This window comes from Lathamus discolor, chromosome 13 (assembly GCF_037157495.1).
Source record: "Lathamus discolor isolate bLatDis1 chromosome 13, bLatDis1.hap1, whole genome shotgun sequence".
Lineage (NCBI taxonomy): Eukaryota > Metazoa > Chordata > Aves > Psittaciformes > Psittacidae > Lathamus > Lathamus discolor.
The window spans coordinates 12617059-12634647 of record NC_088896.1 but is presented as its reverse complement, the minus strand read 5'-3'; the positions used below and the strand labels follow the sequence as shown (position 1 = coordinate 12634647).

Genomic DNA, 17589 nt, shown 5'->3' with positions numbered 1-17589 from the left:
AGCCCAGCAGCCTGGCCTGAGCACCCCTGAGCTCTGCTGCTGGGGATGCTGTGCCCAGGGATGCTCAGGGACCGAGCTGGTGCTGCAGCTCCTGTCCTTCCCAGAGGCACTCAGGCCCCTGCCAGGCTTCGCTGGCACCAGCGGCACCCACCAGTCGAGGACGGTGCTGGAGCCATCCTGAACATCCAGGTGCTTGGGCAGCGGGAGCAGTGGCTTCCCCTGGATCTTCCCACCCATCACAAAGTTCTCGTGCTTCAGCCGGTGGACTTGTTGCGTGACATCGTCCACCACCACGCTGGGCCAGCCCGCCGTGTTCTCCTCACTCAGGAGCAGGGGGGACACTATCTGGGGATGGGGATGGGTCAGGTCTCCCATTGCAGAGGGCATCGTGCAGCAGCGCTGGGGAGCAGCATCCCCTCCTGCCGCCCACCTGAGCATGGGGGGTTTGGCTGATGCGTTTCTTGTCAGGAGCCCCCTCAAGCCATGGTGGATTTCCAGCTCTCGTGGGAGCAGTGGGTGCACCAGAAAACCCTGGCACTGAGGAGGAGCATGGGGGCTCCCAGGGCTTTTGGGTGCTGTGCACAGTCCTTTGAGTGGGAACACTCATGGGAAGTTTGAGAGGAATCCACCCAGACATCCCCCACTGCAGGGATGGGGAAGGGGGAATGTTGCTGGGGTTTTAAACCCACAGGGAGGAAGCGATGAGTCTGAGGCACAGGAGAAACCCATGCTTGTGCCCATCAGTACCTCCATGTCCAGGTACTGGGAGGCCAGTGCCTGCAGCAACTTTTCTTCTGTTAGTGTAATTCAGAGTCTTTCTGAGCCCACCTCAAGCACCAGCCCGTGTGGGGAACCCACCTCCTCCACCACGGTGATGAAGTGCTCCACGGGCGAGGGGCCGATGTCCCCCACCAGCAGCCCGCTCCGGCAGTTCTCCTGGGTGATGGTCTCCTTCTTCTCCTTCACGAAGTAGACGCCCTTGCCCCTGAGGGCTGGGGGGAAGCAGGGGGTGGCCTGAAGCTGCCCGGCTGGATACAGCCCCAGCACCAGCTCCAGCACGTCCTGCTGCCTGAAGAACTCGTTCAGCACAGCCACGGTCTCATCACTGCCCATGAACTTGTTCCACTTGTCGGGCCGGATGCTCAGCAGCTGCACAGCAAAGCTCTCCAGGAAATCGTGCCGTGCATCCGCCATCCTGCCGGCACCCCAGTGCCTGCGGAGACCCAGGCAAAGTCCCCTCAGCGCAGGCCCAAACCCCAGCCCTGCCACCAGGGTCCCCTTGCCCAGCTCCAAAGCCACAGGGAGCTGCTGGTCCCCATCCCTGCCTGGGCCCATCCCTGCCCCTGGGCTCCATCCCCCCCCATCCTGCCTGGCCCTACCGCTCCCCTACCCCGTCGCACTCCCCGCTCGCCAGGAGCCTCCAGCCGCTGCCTTCAGCCCAACCGGCACTGGCACAAGCCCCAGCTGACACCGGCACCAGCCCAACGGACACCAGCACCAGCCCAACAGACACCAGCCCCACCCTGACCAGTGCCAGCACCAGCCCCAGCTGACACCAGCCCCACCCTGACCAGTGCCAGCACCAGCCCCAGCTGACACCAGCCACACCCTGACCAGTGCCAGCACCAGCCCCAGCTGACACCAGCCCCACCCTGACCAGTGCCAGCACCAGCCCAACAGACACCAGCCCCAGCTGACACCAGCCCCACCCTGACCAGTGCCAGCACCAGCCCAACAGACACCAGCACCAGCCCAGCCACTCATGAACTGGGAGGCCGGGGCTGGGGGGGCTCTGCCCGCCCCACACTGCACACAGAGCACAGGAGGCTGGTGCTGAGCGCGGTGCAGGGTTTATTTGCTGCGGATCCTCAGCACCAGTGTACAGGCCGTGGCAAAAGGAAAAAAGAAAAATAAGGGTTAGAATAAAAACTCCTGCCCGTCCCGCCCCCCTCCCCCGCCCCGCCGCAGGCCTCTGCACAGACCAACCCGCCATACAAAATCAGCTAAAAGGAGAAAACTATACAGGAGTATTTACACCTCTGATAAATAGACTAACACTGATCCAGGTGCCTCCCTCCAGGCCGGGGCATGGGTGCAGGGCAGAGGGGGTGTCCCAGCCCCCGAGCACACCCCACCGCCTGCTCCGCAGCAAGGGCTTGTGTGTGGGGATGCAGCCACTGCTGCCCCGTGCCAGGATTGCCAGGCAGCACCATGCAGAGCTGCTGGACCATGGCCCTCACCCCAGCTCCAGCACCCTGCGAACAGGCCAGGACACCCGTGTCCCCCCTGCACCATCATTCACCGCAATGGGGACAATTCCTGGCTCCTGTGCCCACGGGGCCTGGTCCTGGCACAGGACAGCTGAAGCGTCCAAGGCAGCAGCATGAGGAAGCTCAGGACAGACCCAGACCCGCTACAACGAGGGCCAGAATAAAGCCTCCACAGGACTCCCAGCCCTGCAGCACCCTAAACCCACCAGCTGCTAAGTGCAGCCTTCATCCTCCCAATGGGACACCCCAAGTGAATTAGGACAAGGTGGTGGGGAGACCCAGAAGCACGTGAGGCTCCACTCAGGATCTGGAGGTGCTGTGGTGCGGTGCTGCCTGGTGCACACACACTGCACTTCCCATCCTGCAGCCCAGCCTGGGGCAGGATGGGACTCCCTGCACACATGGGTGTTCGAGTATCAGCTCGAGCCTGGGAAGATGCTGGAGATCTGGAGATGAGGCAGTGATGGGGGGCAGAGTCACCGAGGCACACGTGCCTCTTCCCATAGTAAAGAAACTGGGAAGCTGAAGCTGGGTGCCAGGCCCTGAGGGCCAAGCTGCAGCGTGGCCCCAGCCCCACAGCATGGCGGGCAGCTGCTGGGGCTGCCAGCACACTCAGTCTCGCAGGAGGCTGCTAATGTCTCTTAGTGGAGGAGACCTTCTTCTTCCTGGCAGCCAGCATCTCGTAGAAAGGGTCCCGGCTGATCGCTGCCCTGCGGGGGAAACGAGGGCTTGGGTTAGTGCACAGCCAGGAGAAAACTACGGCAGGGCCTCGGGTAGGTCCCTTGTGCCCTGGCAGAGTTTGTTCCAACCATCCCTGCAGGGTGCCCTGGGAAGCATGGTCCCCTCTGGGCACAGCAGACAGGTCTCTGCTGTGCCCCTGCCCAGCACCTGCCACCTGCTCCCCTGAGCACTCACTTGATGCACTTGATCCACTCCTCCTTCTCCTCAGGTGTGGGGGCAGAGATGCGGTACACGGTGTGGTTCCCCTCCACCACGCGCCCGTCCGCCTCCGTCTTGCAGGCCTTGATCACCTGGTCCTTGTTGTCAGGGATGTAGAGCTCAAAGCAGTTCTGGGAGGGAGGAGATGGTTCAGATGCAGTCCCTCTTCCAGCAGGGACCCTAGGCTGGGAGGGATGAGGCAGAGCACCAGGGCTCCTGTCGCACATCCTCCCCCAGGGCAGCTGAGAGGGACAGACGTGCTCTGACCATCACCAGTGGCCACCAGCCCTGGACACCACGGGGGCTGGACTCAGTTGCTGTGACAGGTGGAAACAGTGCTGGCCACGGGGCCCTCCCAGGTCTGCAATGCCTCCAGCTTCCCCTGCCACAACCGAAGCACCAGGGCCAGCCCCAGCCCCAGGACCCCTGCCCCGGCACTCACCGGCTTCTTAGAGTCCTCCACCTCACGGATGCTCAGGTTTTCCAGCGGGATGATGCCACGGGGCTCTTTATCCTGGAGGGACAAAGCAGATGCATTGGCTACAGGCTGGGCACTGCCAAACCCCACAGGGATCTGGTGCCCTTTCCTGCCCTGCCTCAGCAGCCCACAAGCACCGGTCACTAACCGTTGTGTACTCGAAGTAGTAAAGGCAGTTGTCAGTCAGGATGAACCAACGTCGCTTCCACGTCTTCACCCTGCCTCCTGGGAGCAGAGAGGGATGGGTTGGGTGCAGCCCCAGCGGGGCTGGCGGCACACGGAGGCTGCGGCAGCGCTGGAGCCCGCGCGGACACACACAGAACAAGCACTGGCACCAGGCGCAAGCAGAGCCAGGCAGCGCGGCGGGCAGCAGGCAGCACACACCATGCCGGCATGGCACGAGCGCGAAGCAGACGGATGAGGATGGAGGTGGAAGGTGGTGGAGGCACTTGTCCCCACCCAGCATGGAGCACTGATCCAGCATGGCCAGAGGATGCTGCAGCCACGCAGCTCTCGGGTGGACACTGACCAAGGTCCTGCTACGTCCCAGTGCCAGGGCAGGCATCAGCCCAGGACCACGCTTGAGGACTGCTTGGAGGGAGCTTCAAACTGCACCACAGAGGGAGAAGCTGCTCCCTGGGCTTAGGGTCCTCCAGCCCCAGCTTCAGCTCCCCCTCTGCCACACCTGCAGCAGTGCCAGATGTGCTGCCACTGTGTGCCCAGCACCCAGGAGGTGCTGCCCGGGTCCGGCACCATGTGCGCTGGGGCCCTGCTCACCCTCCCACCCGCAGACAGCCCCACACCTCCTGCCTGCCCCATCCCGACTGGCCAAACCCCTCCATCCCTGCCCCACAGCCAGGCTGGTGCCAGCACTTCCTAGAAGAAAAAGCTCCTCTGCCTCCACCCAGCCAAACCCACCCCAAAACCCAGGGCTTGACCAAGGGCCACCTCCTCTGCCGGGGCTGTGGGTGGGAAGAGGCCAGAGGTTCAGGGCCCAGGGCTCTGCAGAACCATACAGGAGCAAGGGCCAGTGCAGCCCCAGGGCAGCACCAATGGTGGGCACCCCGGGGCTGCAGGCAGTGGAGCGGGGGGCACCGCCAGCACCCAGCACGGTGACTGCTGGGAGCCTCTGGTGCAGCACAGGGCACCAAACAGACAGCTCCTGCTGCTCCCATCCAGCTCCAGGCACTCAGCACCCCCTGACCCCTGTACACAGGCTGGGGCACTTCCTGAGGAGATCCCAAACCTGTCCCCATCCCTTCACCAAGACGTGAAGACCCACTGTGGCCAGGCTGCTGGACACAGCAAAGCACAGATGGGCAGGTGGCCCCGTCTGTCCCTGGCACAGGGTGCACAGGGCAGTGGAGGGGACTGGCAGGCCCTGGGGAGCACTCGGCATTGGCGAGGCTGGTACCCAAGTCCCTGCCCTGGCAGTGGCGGTGGCAGCGTGTCCCCGCGGCAGGCGAGGGCCCCGGGCCGTGCGGGGGGTTAGCAGCAGCAGCAGCAGCAGCAATGAGACTCATCACCAGCCATTAAAAACGTAAAGGAAACGAAGACCCAGCGGCGTGAGCAGAGCGGGGAAGAGGGGTACGTACCTCCTGGATTTGGGGGCAAGGAAAGGAAGAGCCAAAATCATGGAAACATACAAATGAGGGAGAAAAGAAAATTAAAAAAAAAAAAAAAAGAAAAAAAAAAAGGAGAAGACTAAAACCAAAAAGAGGAACCCCCGCACCCCCCTCGCCCTGCGCGGGTCAGTGGGGCACGGCTGCAGCAGGGAAGCTGTGAGAGGCCGCGCTGGCGGCACCGCCATGGGTCAGCCTGCCCTGGCTCGCTGTGGCACATGGATCCTCAGCCGGGGGGGGCAGGGCCTGGTTCCCCCCTCAGCCACCCCCTTGGGTCCCTCCCTGCCCCATGGCAGCTCTGCCACCTCTGCATCCCCCTGGCACCAACAGTCCCCACAGCAGGTGCTGACCTGCATGAGATCCTTCCACCCCTTGGACTTGCTTGGGACAGGAGGGGCATGTCTGGCCTCTCCCTGCGTTCCCCCAGCCAGAGCTGGGGGCAGATGGCCCTTGTTCAGCCCCACGGCTGGGCTCTGCTCTGGTCAGGGCATGGAGCAGGGTGAGGTCCCTTTCCCACACCAAGAGGTGGCAATAAGGCCGAAACACCCCCTGGTTGAGTGGGCAGAGCTCCGGTCCCGACAAGAGACCTGGGGAAAGGTCCCACCAGACCCCGGTCCTGCAGCACCCATCCCTCCTCACTTAACCCGGGCAAAGATCCCCCAGAGCTGCCGAGAGGAGAAGCCACAGGAGCCAGGGCGCAGGCGGGCGGTGCAGCGGGGATGCCATGCACGCTGCCTGCATGTGGAGCCATATGCAGGAGTGAGAATGCTGTGGGGCGTGAGGCAGGGACTTGTCTGTGGCGTGGAGGGGGCACGCGCGCAGCCTGGAGCAGCTCGCCGCTCACTCCCAGGGCCTGCTCTGGCAGGACGCTGCTGTGACTGCTGACAAGAAGGGCCTCATGGTCTCTGTGCTCCAACACCAGACCCTGGTACCAGCTCTGCACCCTGGGGCTTGCCCAGCCTCGAGACAGCATCCCTCAGATGCCCACCCAGCCACACCGCTGTAAGTGAGCTCCTGCCACCCAGCCCAGGGATGAAGAAGGGCTGATGGATGTACAGATGGACGTGTGGACGCTGTCCCCACGGGGGCTGTGCCCTTGTTGCAGCCTCTTGCCCCTCAACAGGGCCACCCTCTGAGGAGCCAGGCCAGCAGACGATGTGCAGGCAGCCCAGAGGCATCACACCCATAGCCCTGTTCTGTCCCTGGAGACAGCCTGACCTCCCCGGGCCATGTCTGCCAGCACTCACCAAGCTTCAGCAGCCAGCCCTCCCGGTCGGGGTTGAAGAAGGTGTGGGTGAGGTCGTTGCCATCATCCTCAGGGATTTTGAAGGGTTCATTCTTGATGCTCTCATACAGATTCTGGTACAACACCACAGTGTCAGCTCTGCTCTGCCCAGGAGCCCTGTGGCAGGCCAGCTCCACAGCCCATCCCCAGCCCCTCCGCATCCCATCCCTCACCTGGAGCAGCTCCTCTGGTAGGTCCCCCCCATCGTTGATGCCACGGTTCATGGCAATGAAGCGCTCAGCCGTGGGTTTGTCCTTGACATTGGGGTTGTGCAGGCTGGTGTTCAGCATGATGATAGCGAAGGAGAGCACATAGCAGGTATCTACAGGGGCAGAGGGGAGTCAGCCGCAAGGCAGGGCCTGGGGCAGAGGGGCCAGGCAGGCACTCACCTGTGGACTGGAAGACGCCGGGGTTGCACTGGCAGTACCGCTGTGCGAAGGCCTCCATCATCCGGTCGATCTTCTGCGCCTCTCCGGGCAGCCGGAAGCTCCACAGGAACTGCCTGGGAAGAGCGAGAGGTTGCGCTGCTCTGGGTGCTCCACACACCCTCTGCCCCCCCAGCAGCCCCCATGGGCCACGCTCAGCCCCCTCTGCTCACCGCAGGGCCTGCACGAGGTTGAGGTCAGTGAACTCGTGCAGCTCCACGAAGGCGTGCAGGACTTGGATGTTGAACTCATCCCTGTGGGAACAAAGCCAGAGCACGAGGGCTGAGTGATCAGCCAGTGCTGTGACTGCCGAGCGTCTCCCTGCCCCGCTCTGCCCTCGGCTCGAATCCAGTGCTCAGACCCCCATGTACCCCCCTCGCTCGAACTGCTGCAGTGCCCCAAGAGACCCGAGCCGCCCTGGGCCAGCGCACCTCTCGCCCAGGTAGTCACCGATGGCAGTCTTGTTGAGGCCCTCGCCCTTGTAGAGGAACTGAGCGATGTCCTCACACGTGTTCTTCAGCAGGTCGTTTTCGATCAGGAACTGGATGCCCTGGAGGGGTACAAGAGGCTCTTCTCTGGGCCTTGCTGCTGACCCCTCCAGCCCTGCTGAGGCAGGACCACGAGGTGGCAGAGACCAGCACATCCCCAGCCAGGCGGGTGAACAGCCCCACTCCTCAAGGTACCTTCTTGGGATCCATGTTGAACTTCTTCCTGCCCATGGCCACCTGCTTGTTCCTCTGCATGTTTTTCCTGCAGGGCACAAAGCAGCTTTGAGCACCCAGCAGGGATCTACCTGGCTGCCTCCTGCACACCCCTTTGGGCAGAGCACTGCAGGAAAAGGGTCAGCCTGAACCAAGCAGGAGCCCAGCAACATTGCCCAGGCCAGGCCCTGGCAAATGGCTCCAGGTCCCTGCCCTGCTCCATGGGGATGCTTCTGGGTCCCAGAGCTAAGAGGAGCTGCCGTGCCCCATCCGCGGGGTCACCCTGTGCAGATGGGTGCTGGGTATGGCATCCCAACACGTCACCTCTGCATGGGGGGACTAGGGCAAGCTGGGTGAGGTGGGGATCTGGGGAGAGCAGCCTTCAGGCTCCAGTGGGGCTGGTGGGAGGGTGACAGCCTTCACACCCCCGTATGTGATTGGACACGACACTGGGAGTCAGCTCCTGCCGGCTACAGGACCCCCTAATCCGGGGCTGGCACTGCCTGGCCAGCCAAAACAACAAAGTTGCTGTGGCGAGACAGAGGGGCTCAGGCTTGGGAAAACACACTTTGGGAGCAGCAGTTCAGGCTGGGATCCTGCTGCCGCCCCGAGGAATTCAGAGCTCCTGGGAAAGCCACCAGCACCCACGGGATGGGGCTGCACCACTCAGCTGCCCACGGCACAAGCGACGTCCAGGGTGGCCTTGCCATGGCAGAAGGGGTCAGGGTAGCCCTGGGCTGTGACAGTGAAGCACTCACCTCTCCTCTGTGGACCCCAAGTTCTCGATCTCATTCGTCACTTCTGCTATCTCATCTTTCAGCCGCTGAGGGAGAGAGTGCACTGAGACAGGAGGTGCCTCCTTCCGTCCCAAACCCTCCAGCCTTGACAGTAACCTGGGCCCAGCCCCCCAGGAATAGTCCGTCCCTTCCTTCCTTCCCAGCCCCAGGGGCTGAACCAGCTCGGGGGGCACACACAGAGGGGGCTGGCTGCACCCCACTGCTGATCCCCCTCAGCACCGCCACACTCAAAGTGCACAGGAAGGAAGAGATTGAGAGGTTAACAGAATTGCTCCCTAATCCCTTTAGATCATGCCCAGCATATGGCAGTAATTAGCCTCTGCTGCCTTAATCAGGGACACGACTGATGAGTGTCCCAGATGAGCACTGACCTCGCAGCCGCTCGCCAGGGCAGTGGCCTGGCCCAGGGACATAGTCCCTGCCCGTGCCAGGAGGGGGCTGGCACGGAGGCATCAGTGCCACAGGGAACGGCACAAGCACAGGGCCGAGCGCTCTGCAGGCTCACCGGCTGCCAGCCTGGCCTTGGCCCCCACTGGGACCCGCTCCCAGCCCCAGGGCCCCACAGCAGCAGGGCTGTCAAGCAGTGGGCAACAGACCACAGGCTCCCTGCATCCACCTGTGGGACCGGCTCATCCCACCCTGCAGTCCCAGAGCTCCCATCTCCTGTCCTAGAAGGTCCACGAGAGCCCCTATGGGCTGTGAGGAGCCAGGGCTGGCAACGAAAGGGGATGGGGGCACAAACCCAAACCACAGCCTTGCCTGCTCCCGCATGGGCTGTGCAGATCCCCAGCCCCACAGCTGTTACGGACAGCCCTGGCCAGAGCAGCTTCTCCCCACTCCGCTTTCCCACCAGCAGGGTGAGGGACCCTGGATGGGGCTGCAGGGACCCTGAGCAGCGACATGGGCAGGCAGATTGTTCCCTGCCTCGCAGGGGACAGACCCCGGGAAGATGCTGCTGCTCCAGGAGCGGGGGATTTCCCTCAGCACCACACCTGTATGTCAGCCAGCAGCTCCTGCTTGCGGCGGCGGATGTTCTCCAGCTCCTGGCACTCCTCCGGGGTCAGGTCACTGGGCACTGTGCGGAGACACAGCCAGGTCAGCGCGCGCGGCCCTGGGCATCACCCCGCCAGGAGCCGCGATGCGGAGCTGCCGGCTGCCGGCAGGAGCGGGGCTGGGAAGCAGCGTCCCGGGCCCCGCACACAGCCGAGCGCCACAGACGGCACGTGAGGAATGCGAGGGCCGGGGACGGCCCCACGGGCAGCGGCTGCAGGGGGGAGCTGGGCACCGCCGCTTCCTGCTGATTCAGCCCGCGGGCAGCGGGGACCAGCGCGGCCCCTGGACCTGCTCCAGCGCTGCTCCTCCCCCGGAGCTCGGCCCCACAAAGTCCCATTTAACTCGCACCACCCCAGCCGGGCCCGTGGCGGTGCCTGTCCCGGGCCGCGCTGTTACCCACAGCACGGGTCCCACACAGACCTGGAGCCCTGGGGGCTGCTCTGCCACACCAGGCCAGGTCCTGGCCACCCTGCAGCCCCCTGTGCTGGATCTGTCCTTCCGAGCCAGCGCCCGGAGCTGGCGCACCCTCCGGATAGACTCACCTACACACTGCGACATCCACATGTCCATGTCACCCTGCAGGAGCCTGGCACCCCTCCCCAGCACCATCCCCATGGCTCAACCCTGGGGCTGCCACATGCCCCCCTTGCTCCAGGACGTTCCCAGTGCTCCTTGGTGCATGACCTCCTGCTCCACAACCACATGACATCCCATTCCCGTTCCCTCCTGTTCCCAAGGTCACTCACTCCCCAGCAACGCTCCCAGCCCTCACCTGCTGCCTGTGCCTCCCACCTCTGCAGCAAGTTCCAGCAGCTCTGGCCACCGCCGCTGCCAGCCGCACTCACCCAGCACGGCCGCCTGCCCTGTACCGGGCGCAGCACCCTCCTCAACCGCTCATCACTTCTCCCCCAGCAGTCCCGGGGCGATGGCGACCACGCAAACAGAATCCCCGAGCTCAGCACTTCCCTGGCTCCGCTCGGGCTTTCTGACGAGCTTCCTCCTTCGCAAAACTCCCCCCTGCCAAGGCTGGAAACAGCCCCTGCTTGCGACACCGGCCCTCCAGACACCACAGCAACACTTCCCAATGTTTTCAGTCTCTGCTGCCAGCAACTATGAACCAGACAACCAAGCTCATAGCACCAGGCTAAAAGTTATTTAAACTCAAAGCACCGGAGGCCTTGTGTTATCAACAGATGCAAGCACCTTCTGTGCACTCCAGCGCCGCTCCTGCGGGTGCTTGGCCGCTCTGCCCAGCGCCCAGGGCTCCTGGCAGGCCCAGGCTTGCTGCAGGAGGGAGGCCCGAGCTGCAGCGCGCCTGTTGCCAGACACAAAAGCCTCTAAACCCCAGGGCTGCAATGGGTGCTGCAGAACCCTCCTGCCCAGCCGCGGCAGAGGGGAAATTCGGTGCCAGGGCTGGACCTGCACCAAGACTGGAGCCAGCAAATGGAGCAGTGGCAGGAGCCAGCACAGAGAGCAGGATCAACAGCGCAGCCTCCTGCTGCCCACCTGCAAGCAGGGAGGGTCCTGCCGGCCCCGGGGCAGGCGCAGCACAGGGTGAGATGCGGCAGGGTCTGTACCGGAGCCTGCGCGGGTGCTGTGGAGGAGGAGGGTGAGCACTCGTGACACAGCCCAGCCATGTCAGAGCAGCCAGAGGAAGAGAAACCCCAGACACAAGAGTTTTTCTGGGGAAGGAAGAGGGTGTTAACCTTTCCCCACGCTCTGCTCTGCACCCGCCCGCAGCACTGAGCGCAGCCCCAGTACTGCGGGTGGGCCTGGCTGCAGGCAGAGCAGGGCTGCAGGGACCGGGAAGCTGGAGCCGGCACTTGCTGCCCTGGCTGCAGGACTGCAGGATCCCAGTGCACCGAGGCCCCAGTGTAGGGGCCGGGGGTTCCGCAGCTTCTGCTGCTGACAGCGAGCCCAAGGACCCCACACACCAGTGGCAGCAGGAGGGGGACCGACAGGATCCATCCATCTGTTCCAGGCTCCAGCTGGGAGCAGCAGCCATTGCACGTCCCCCCAGTTCCACCATGCCCAAAGCACCCCTGTGGCACCCAGATATCACACACGCTCACCCCTGGTGCGCTTTCCTACCCCGCTGCCCCCAGATAAGCAGGCAGAGCCCGGCCTCTCCAGCCTCCCCTGCACCCCAGCTCACCGCTGCCCTGCGCACTCAGCACCATCCTGGCAGGACGCCTCCCCGGCTGTGCTGGTGCTGCCGTGGCTCAGTGGAGGTGCTGCTGCTTTGGGGCACAGGCACCTGCCTGCCCCAGTTCTTCCCCGGTGAGTCAGGGCTGTGCTGTGCCAATGAGCACTGGGGCCACCTGGCATCATCCGGCCTCACCAGGAGCCAGCACCAGCACCACCCTGTTCCTGCCGCCATCAGGCCAAGGCTGCCAATGCCTTAACTCCTCTGCTCCCAGCCAGGGGAACAGAGCAGCCATGGCCCTGTCCGGTCCTCAGCCCTGGAGCTGGGGGACAGGACGTGTTGGGGCCCCAGCCAGGCACTGGGCCTGGCCCAACCCTGCCTTGGGAGCTGCCAGGACACTCGACCCTGCACATCTTGAGCTCACTGCGGCAATGCTGGGGTCTGTTCCCTCCACCAGCTGGGTCCCCCCCATCCCAGCAGGCCCCAAGCCCTCCCCTTCCGGCTCCTCCAGAACCCCCACTCCAGGTCCCGGTCCCATCCAGGCTGTAAGGACTGAGCCCCAGGCAGGACCAAGGGGGGCTGTGGGGACCACCGGTGCCTACAGCCCTCTGCAGACTCTATGGCAACTCAAACGGGACCAGGAGCAGGAACAGGAGCAAAGCCAGGAGTGATGTTTGTCCCCTGGGAGTTTGCTCCCCGCTGTATTTCCCCCTTGCTCCAAGGTGCCTGTACAGACACCAGCACTCTGTACAGGACCACTGGGCAGCAAAGTCTGGTGCCTGCAGCAGAAGCAAACCCCTGGCACATCCCATCCCACTGTCAGCTGCCTGGAGAGGCCACGCGAGCCTTGGCAACCTTGACTCAGCTAAATCCAGCTCAGCAGCGTGAGGTGGAGAAACAGCACCCGAGCAGTGGCTGCAGAGTGAGAGGAGGAAGGGCTTCAGGAGCCTCACTTGGCCCTTCGGCTCACAGCTGCACTGCAGCAGCAGCCGCCCTGCCGCTGCCTCACACCGTGCCTGCACTGGGCCACGCTGGCAGGGCACTGGGCTTAGGCTGCCTGCAGCTGGGACACCCACCCGAAACTTCCTGCCGGTCTCAGCACACCACATCCTGTTCTCACTGCACCATGTGCGCATCCTGGGTTGTGCCAGCCCCACCCTTCCCCACCCACAGCAGAGGTGCTTCAGGAGGAGGATTTGGGGCAGGCGGCTCCAGGGAAGACCCTCCCTGGTACCCAGAGCTGGCCATAGCCCTAGTCCTGCTCTTATACAGCCCTGCCTGTCACCAGAGCCTGAGCAGGAACCCACATCCACCACTGCGGCCTCCTTGCTCCTGCACTCCCCATGCACAGACCCCAGCCAGCGGTGCAGCCGGGCGAGCGCTCGCTCTGCCGTGTCCGCATGCCCTGAGCACTGTGCACATGTCGGGAGCGCAGCCCCCACACGTCGCTTGCCCCCTGCAGCGCTCACCGTGCTGGGCCTCAGAAGGAGCAGAGCCCGGTGCTGCTTGGCCTCAGCTACTGCAGGGCTGGCTGGAGGAGACCTGCCAGCCCCATGGCACAGCCAGCCCCGGGGCCACGCTTGGGCAGGAGCCCAAGCAGATCCCGCAGCAGCAGCAGATCCTGCAGGCAGCCAGCCCTCAGCAGCACCCCCAGTGCAGCAGGCACTGAGCTTTCCTGCATGGATTCGGGTTTGGAGAGTGCCACCCGAGCTGCCTTTGCAGCCACACACAATGGCCACAGGGGCAGAAGGGTGAGGGGCTGGAGCAGGACGTGCCACAGCCACACTGGGTGATGTGCATCCTCACAGCCACCACCGGCTCGGGAGCACCCCCAGACCCAGCAGGCACCGGTGCGGGGCAATGCCACAAGAGGTAGATGGGCCTCAGTACTCAGAGGCCCAAGCCTGGGGAGGCTGGTGGTGCACAGGGGAAGAAGGTGGTGAAGCAGCCAGGACTCTGCCGCTGTCACCAAGAGCCGCATGGAGTTGGAGCCACAGACACTGCCATGTCTGCTGGGAGGGAGGGGGTGAAGTGCCTACCTGCCTTGGCAGCCACCGAGGGGCAGAGGAAGGCCTGGAAACTGGAGGCACAGAGCTCGCTGACTGTCCCCATGCTGCGGAGGTGCCGGGGCAGGCAGGAGCAGGCAGAGGCCTGGCTGGTGCCGGTGCCTGCTGGGCGCAGGCAGGGCGGCCGCAGGACTCCCGCTGGCTGGAGCCGGGGAAGGCGGCTGTGCCAGGGGAGCTCCAGCTCCGGAGCCCACGCACCAGCCCCAGCCAATCCCCGCTATCCTGCCTGCGCAGCACCCACTCTGCTCCCGGGCTCCGGCCGCCGGCGGCTCAAAGCCACTTAGAGGTCGAAGAGTTTGGGAAGTGCCGGCAGCCCCCGGCCTGCTCTGGCTGCGCCCTGGCAGCCCCTTGTCCCCGCGGGGGGCCGGCAGCGGGGTATTTTTAGAGCGGTTTTATCCCTCCGTATTAGAGCATTAAGCATCGGGAGCTGGCGGTCGCGTAGCAACCAGCACTGCATGAGGGAAGGTGCTCCGGGAGACAAGGCGGCTGTGGCGAGGCGTGGGGAGCGGGAGGCGCCGGGTCCGGTGCACCCCGACGGGCCCAGCCTGCCCCGGTGTGGTGCCGGTCAGCGGCTCAGCTCCGAGCAGCACAGCAGCGCCCCACGGGGCTCCTGCGGCAGGACTGGGGGTGTCCTGCCCGGGATCCCGGCCCCAGGGCGAGCTGTGGAGCTGACGGCACGGCACAGCCCTCCTGCCCGCAGCCCCGCTGCACCCCCGGCCCCCCCCAGCCCACAGGCACCAAGCGAACCCAAACCGGCCCGACAGCTCTTCCCCTCAAAGCAGAAGCGATCTCCGACGCAGGGCACGGCCATGAGTAAGAAACCCCAGAGCCTGTCAGGGCAGGAGGCAGCGTCCTGCGGCCAGCCCGGCTGCCAGGAGCCGGCAGGCAGTGAGATGTGCTGAGCCAGGGGAAACGGGAGCCAGGCAGGAACCAGGGCGGGCAGGAGCGGTAAGGGCACCCCGGGAACAAGCTGCCCTTGCAGGCAGGAGGGTGAGGGCCAGAGGGGACCCAGCTCCCAGGGCAGCAGGCATGAGGAAAGGCGGAGGAGAAGGATGAGGGCAGCCCGGCACTCACCGCTGATGTGACCGACCCGGTTCCGGTACCACTTCCCCTTTCCCAGGGGATGAAGTGATGGTTGCCACATCACCAGGAGGCAAAAGGCCAAGTGAGAGGAGCTGGGGCAGCTGAGCTGGGCACACGGTGTGACAAGTGCTGCCCAGGGCCTGGGCCAGCATTTGGAGAAACCCTTTGTGGCACGGGCACCCATGGGTGCTCTGGCAGACTGAAGCAGGACCAGGCAGCATCTCCCATGCTGCACAACCCAAGCACCCAGCTGGATCCTCACACCCTGTCTGGGCAAGAAGGGGGGGCATGTACAAACACACCAGGGTCACATTAACCACAGCTCCAGACCCTGATCCATTGTCTGCCAACCCAAAGAGCTGCCTTCCCAGAGCAGAAACCTCTGACCCAGACCCGCTGTGATGGCCCAGATGGGCTGAAACAGCCACTCAGGGATACTGCTTCCCTGATGTGCGATTGCTGAGTGTCAGTTCTGTGGTTTATCATCCTCTACTCCCCAACAGCTCAGGAGAACTGCCTGATGGCCTGTGCCCAGCACTGCAGTGCCGAAGCCCTGACGGCTCCAGCTCTTGGCTCTGTTCTCCAAGCTCAGTACCATCCCCGTGTCTTTGACCAGGCAGCCCCAGAGCTCTGGGGGAGCTGCTCCCCAAGCCGGGCTCAGCCCTGCACCACACCTGGGATAGGGCTGGTGCATCACCAGCAGCATCCCCCCCCAGCCCATTCCCCTCACTGCAGAGGTGCACACTGGGGTCCTGGGCTGCTTCCTAAAGAGCTGAGCCCGAGGCCAAGGGGCTGCCAGGGCCTGCTGGTAAAACAGAGCTGGTGGTGAGGAGAGGACAGGATCGCCCAGCCTGGCAGGGGGACCTGACAGCCCACACTCCTCTGGGCATCTCCTGCACTTCACACAGCCCATCCTGCATCCCAGCACCAGCCATCCTACCCCAGACAGTGAGGCTGCCTGGGCACAAGCCGCTTTGCAGGAGGCTGCATCAGCCCCGCTTAGAGAAATCCCTTTATCCCCGAGGCCAGAGTGAGCAGTAATCCCTTGGGTGCAGCAGGATTACCGGCACTGCCCAATCCTCCTCACCCTGGGGTGAGGCAAGACAGATCCCAGCTCAGGACACAGTGCCAGGCAGAATCGTGCTGCCATGGCTGCTCACTGGTGCTCCAGCTTGGCGGGACAGAGGCAGCGGCTGGTTCCCAACAGGACACCACCACCACCACGCTGTCCACACACTGCTCTTGCCAGCTCATCTAGGGATGGTCTCATCATGACCCCTGCAAGGAGATGCTGGGAAGGGGGTGGGAGCAGGGGGAGCCGCATCTGTGCCACCAGCTGCTCACCCGGGATTTGCTCTCTGCTGAGGCTGGAAGAGGGGCCGCATATGGAGGAGCAGACACTGGTGTCACCACAACCCCTCCAGCGAGAGCCTCCCCACTGGGCTCCCACCATGCCGAGGCTGCAATGTCCCTACAACAGGGACAGCAGCGGGGATCGGGAGGTGGCTGTGCCACTGGCATTGCTGCCGAGCGGCATGGTGAGCAGGCAATTTCTGATGCTGATGGATGGCCCAGGACAACTTCCAGGCAATTCCAGGAAGCAGCGAGAAGCTGCTCTCTGAACTGCTCCCTGCAGAGCCCTCCCACTAATGGGCTGCATCTGACAGCGCCTGGGCTGGGCTGCAACCAGTGGGCTGGGTGTTTGCACCTTATCTCACACAGTAACCTCCCTGCTGCCAAGCACAGTCACTTCTAGGGTAGAACAACAGCCTCTGAACTGTCTGCATTTCACAACTGTCACAGGCAGGAAACCAGCCCATGAACCCTCTGCATTGGCAACAGCAGCACCCAGATGACTGCGGCTAGCATGGAAGAACAGCCACCAGCACAACCGGCAGCACTGAGACCTTGGTTTGAGATCACACCCAGACAGACTCCAGCCTCCCCTCAGCAAAGCCCTTGCTGAAAGAAAACGCACCTGCCCATCCACAGGAACCTGCCTCAGAGGGTGGAGGCACAGGCAGTGCCTTCCTGCTCAGTCCTGCTGGCCGGCACTGGGAGGGAACGCTCTGAACATGGAGGATGCAGGAAAGCAGAGAAGCAACATGCACTTGCATGACAGACAGGACCTGCAGCACCTGAGCCGCCTCAATCCTGCCAAGAGCAGACCCTGGGCACACACTGCACACTCTGAGACACCCAACAGACCCTATGGACACAGGCTGCTGGAGCCCTGCAGAGCCTGAGCTCAGACAGTGCTCAGAGGCAGCATCTGAACACCAAGAGTGAGCAGCAGAAGGAAGGCAGCGAGTCCCTGAGCCCAGCAGCACCGACACGGAGGGGAGCCGGCCCCTGTGGCCCTGCAGCACCGGCACCGCGAGCAGGCAACGAGCGGCGGCAGCCCCGGCGCAAAGGAGCTCGGGCCCGGTCAGAGCTGGGCAGCACCCAGGAGCCCACCCCGCGCTCTCCAGCGGAAACCGGGAGCCGCTTCTCACTCGGCGCTTCCTCCGCCGCCCCACCTGCGGGAGCGGGTCCCGACGGGCGTGCCCGCCCCACCGAAAACGCCGCCGCAAATCACGCCCCGCTCCGCGGCCCCGGCCCGCACTCACCGTAACTGCCCTCTTCCTCCATCCCGCCGCGCTCCGGCCCTGCCCGCGTCAACGACAGCGCCGAAGCCGCCGCGGACACTGTCACATGACGCAGGAGCAGGCGGTGCCAGACAGA

General features: G+C 64.2%; 2 protein-coding genes across 8 annotated transcripts in view; both read right to left on the bottom strand.

Annotated features, from left to right (window-relative positions):
• The window catches only part of DNAH17 (dynein axonemal heavy chain 17), a 33195-nt gene extending 31952 nt beyond the window's left edge, over window positions 1–1243 (bottom strand). The window contains exons 1-2 of the mRNA XM_065693634.1: window positions 859–1243; window positions 152–345 (exon numbers count right to left, since the gene is read on the bottom strand). Coding sequence (XP_065549706.1) covers window positions 152–345; window positions 859–1194 — 530 coding nt within the window. The 5' untranslated portion in view covers window positions 1195–1243. The remainder of the gene's footprint in view (window positions 1–151; window positions 346–858) is intronic.
• A 591-nt stretch (window positions 1244–1834) lies between these two features.
• On the bottom strand, window positions 1835–17582 carry CYTH1 (cytohesin 1). 7 transcript variants are annotated; one of them, XM_065693266.1, is made up of 13 exons: window positions 17475–17582; window positions 9510–9592; window positions 8479–8543; window positions 7703–7769; window positions 7451–7569; window positions 7193–7273; window positions 6984–7096; window positions 6768–6916; window positions 6557–6668; window positions 3836–3912; window positions 3652–3723; window positions 3186–3340; window positions 1835–2980 (listed from the first exon to the last, which is right to left on the bottom strand). In XM_065693266.1, the coding sequence occupies exons 1-13, from the start codon at window positions 17494–17496 to the stop codon at window positions 2902–2904; spliced, it is 1194 nt and encodes a 397-aa protein (XP_065549338.1). In that variant the 5' UTR covers window positions 17497–17582; the 3' UTR covers window positions 1835–2901. The 7 variants fall into 7 exon arrangements, with proteins under 7 accessions (XP_065549338.1, XP_065549336.1, XP_065549337.1 ...); XM_065693264.1 differs by lacking the exon at window positions 17475–17582 and adding an exon at window positions 13756–14384; XM_065693265.1 differs by lacking the exon at window positions 17475–17582 and adding an exon at window positions 11726–11859 and having other exon boundaries at window positions 3836–3914; window positions 6556–6668.
• Window positions 17583–17589: the final 7 nt, after the last annotated feature.

Coding starts and splice junctions, on each gene's coding strand:
- CYTH1 (XM_065693263.1), bottom strand. CDS start 10,185: ATGGGGATGGTGCTGGGGAGGGGTGCCAGGCTCCTGCAGGGTGACATG. Junction 8,544..9,509: donor AGCTGCTGGCTGACATACAG/GTGTGGTGCTGA, acceptor TCTCTCCCTCAG/CGGCTGAAAGATGAGATAGC. Junction 6,669..6,767: donor TACCAGAGGAGCTGCTCCAG/GTGAGGGATGGG, acceptor GTGTTGTACCAG/AATCTGTATGAGAGCATCAA.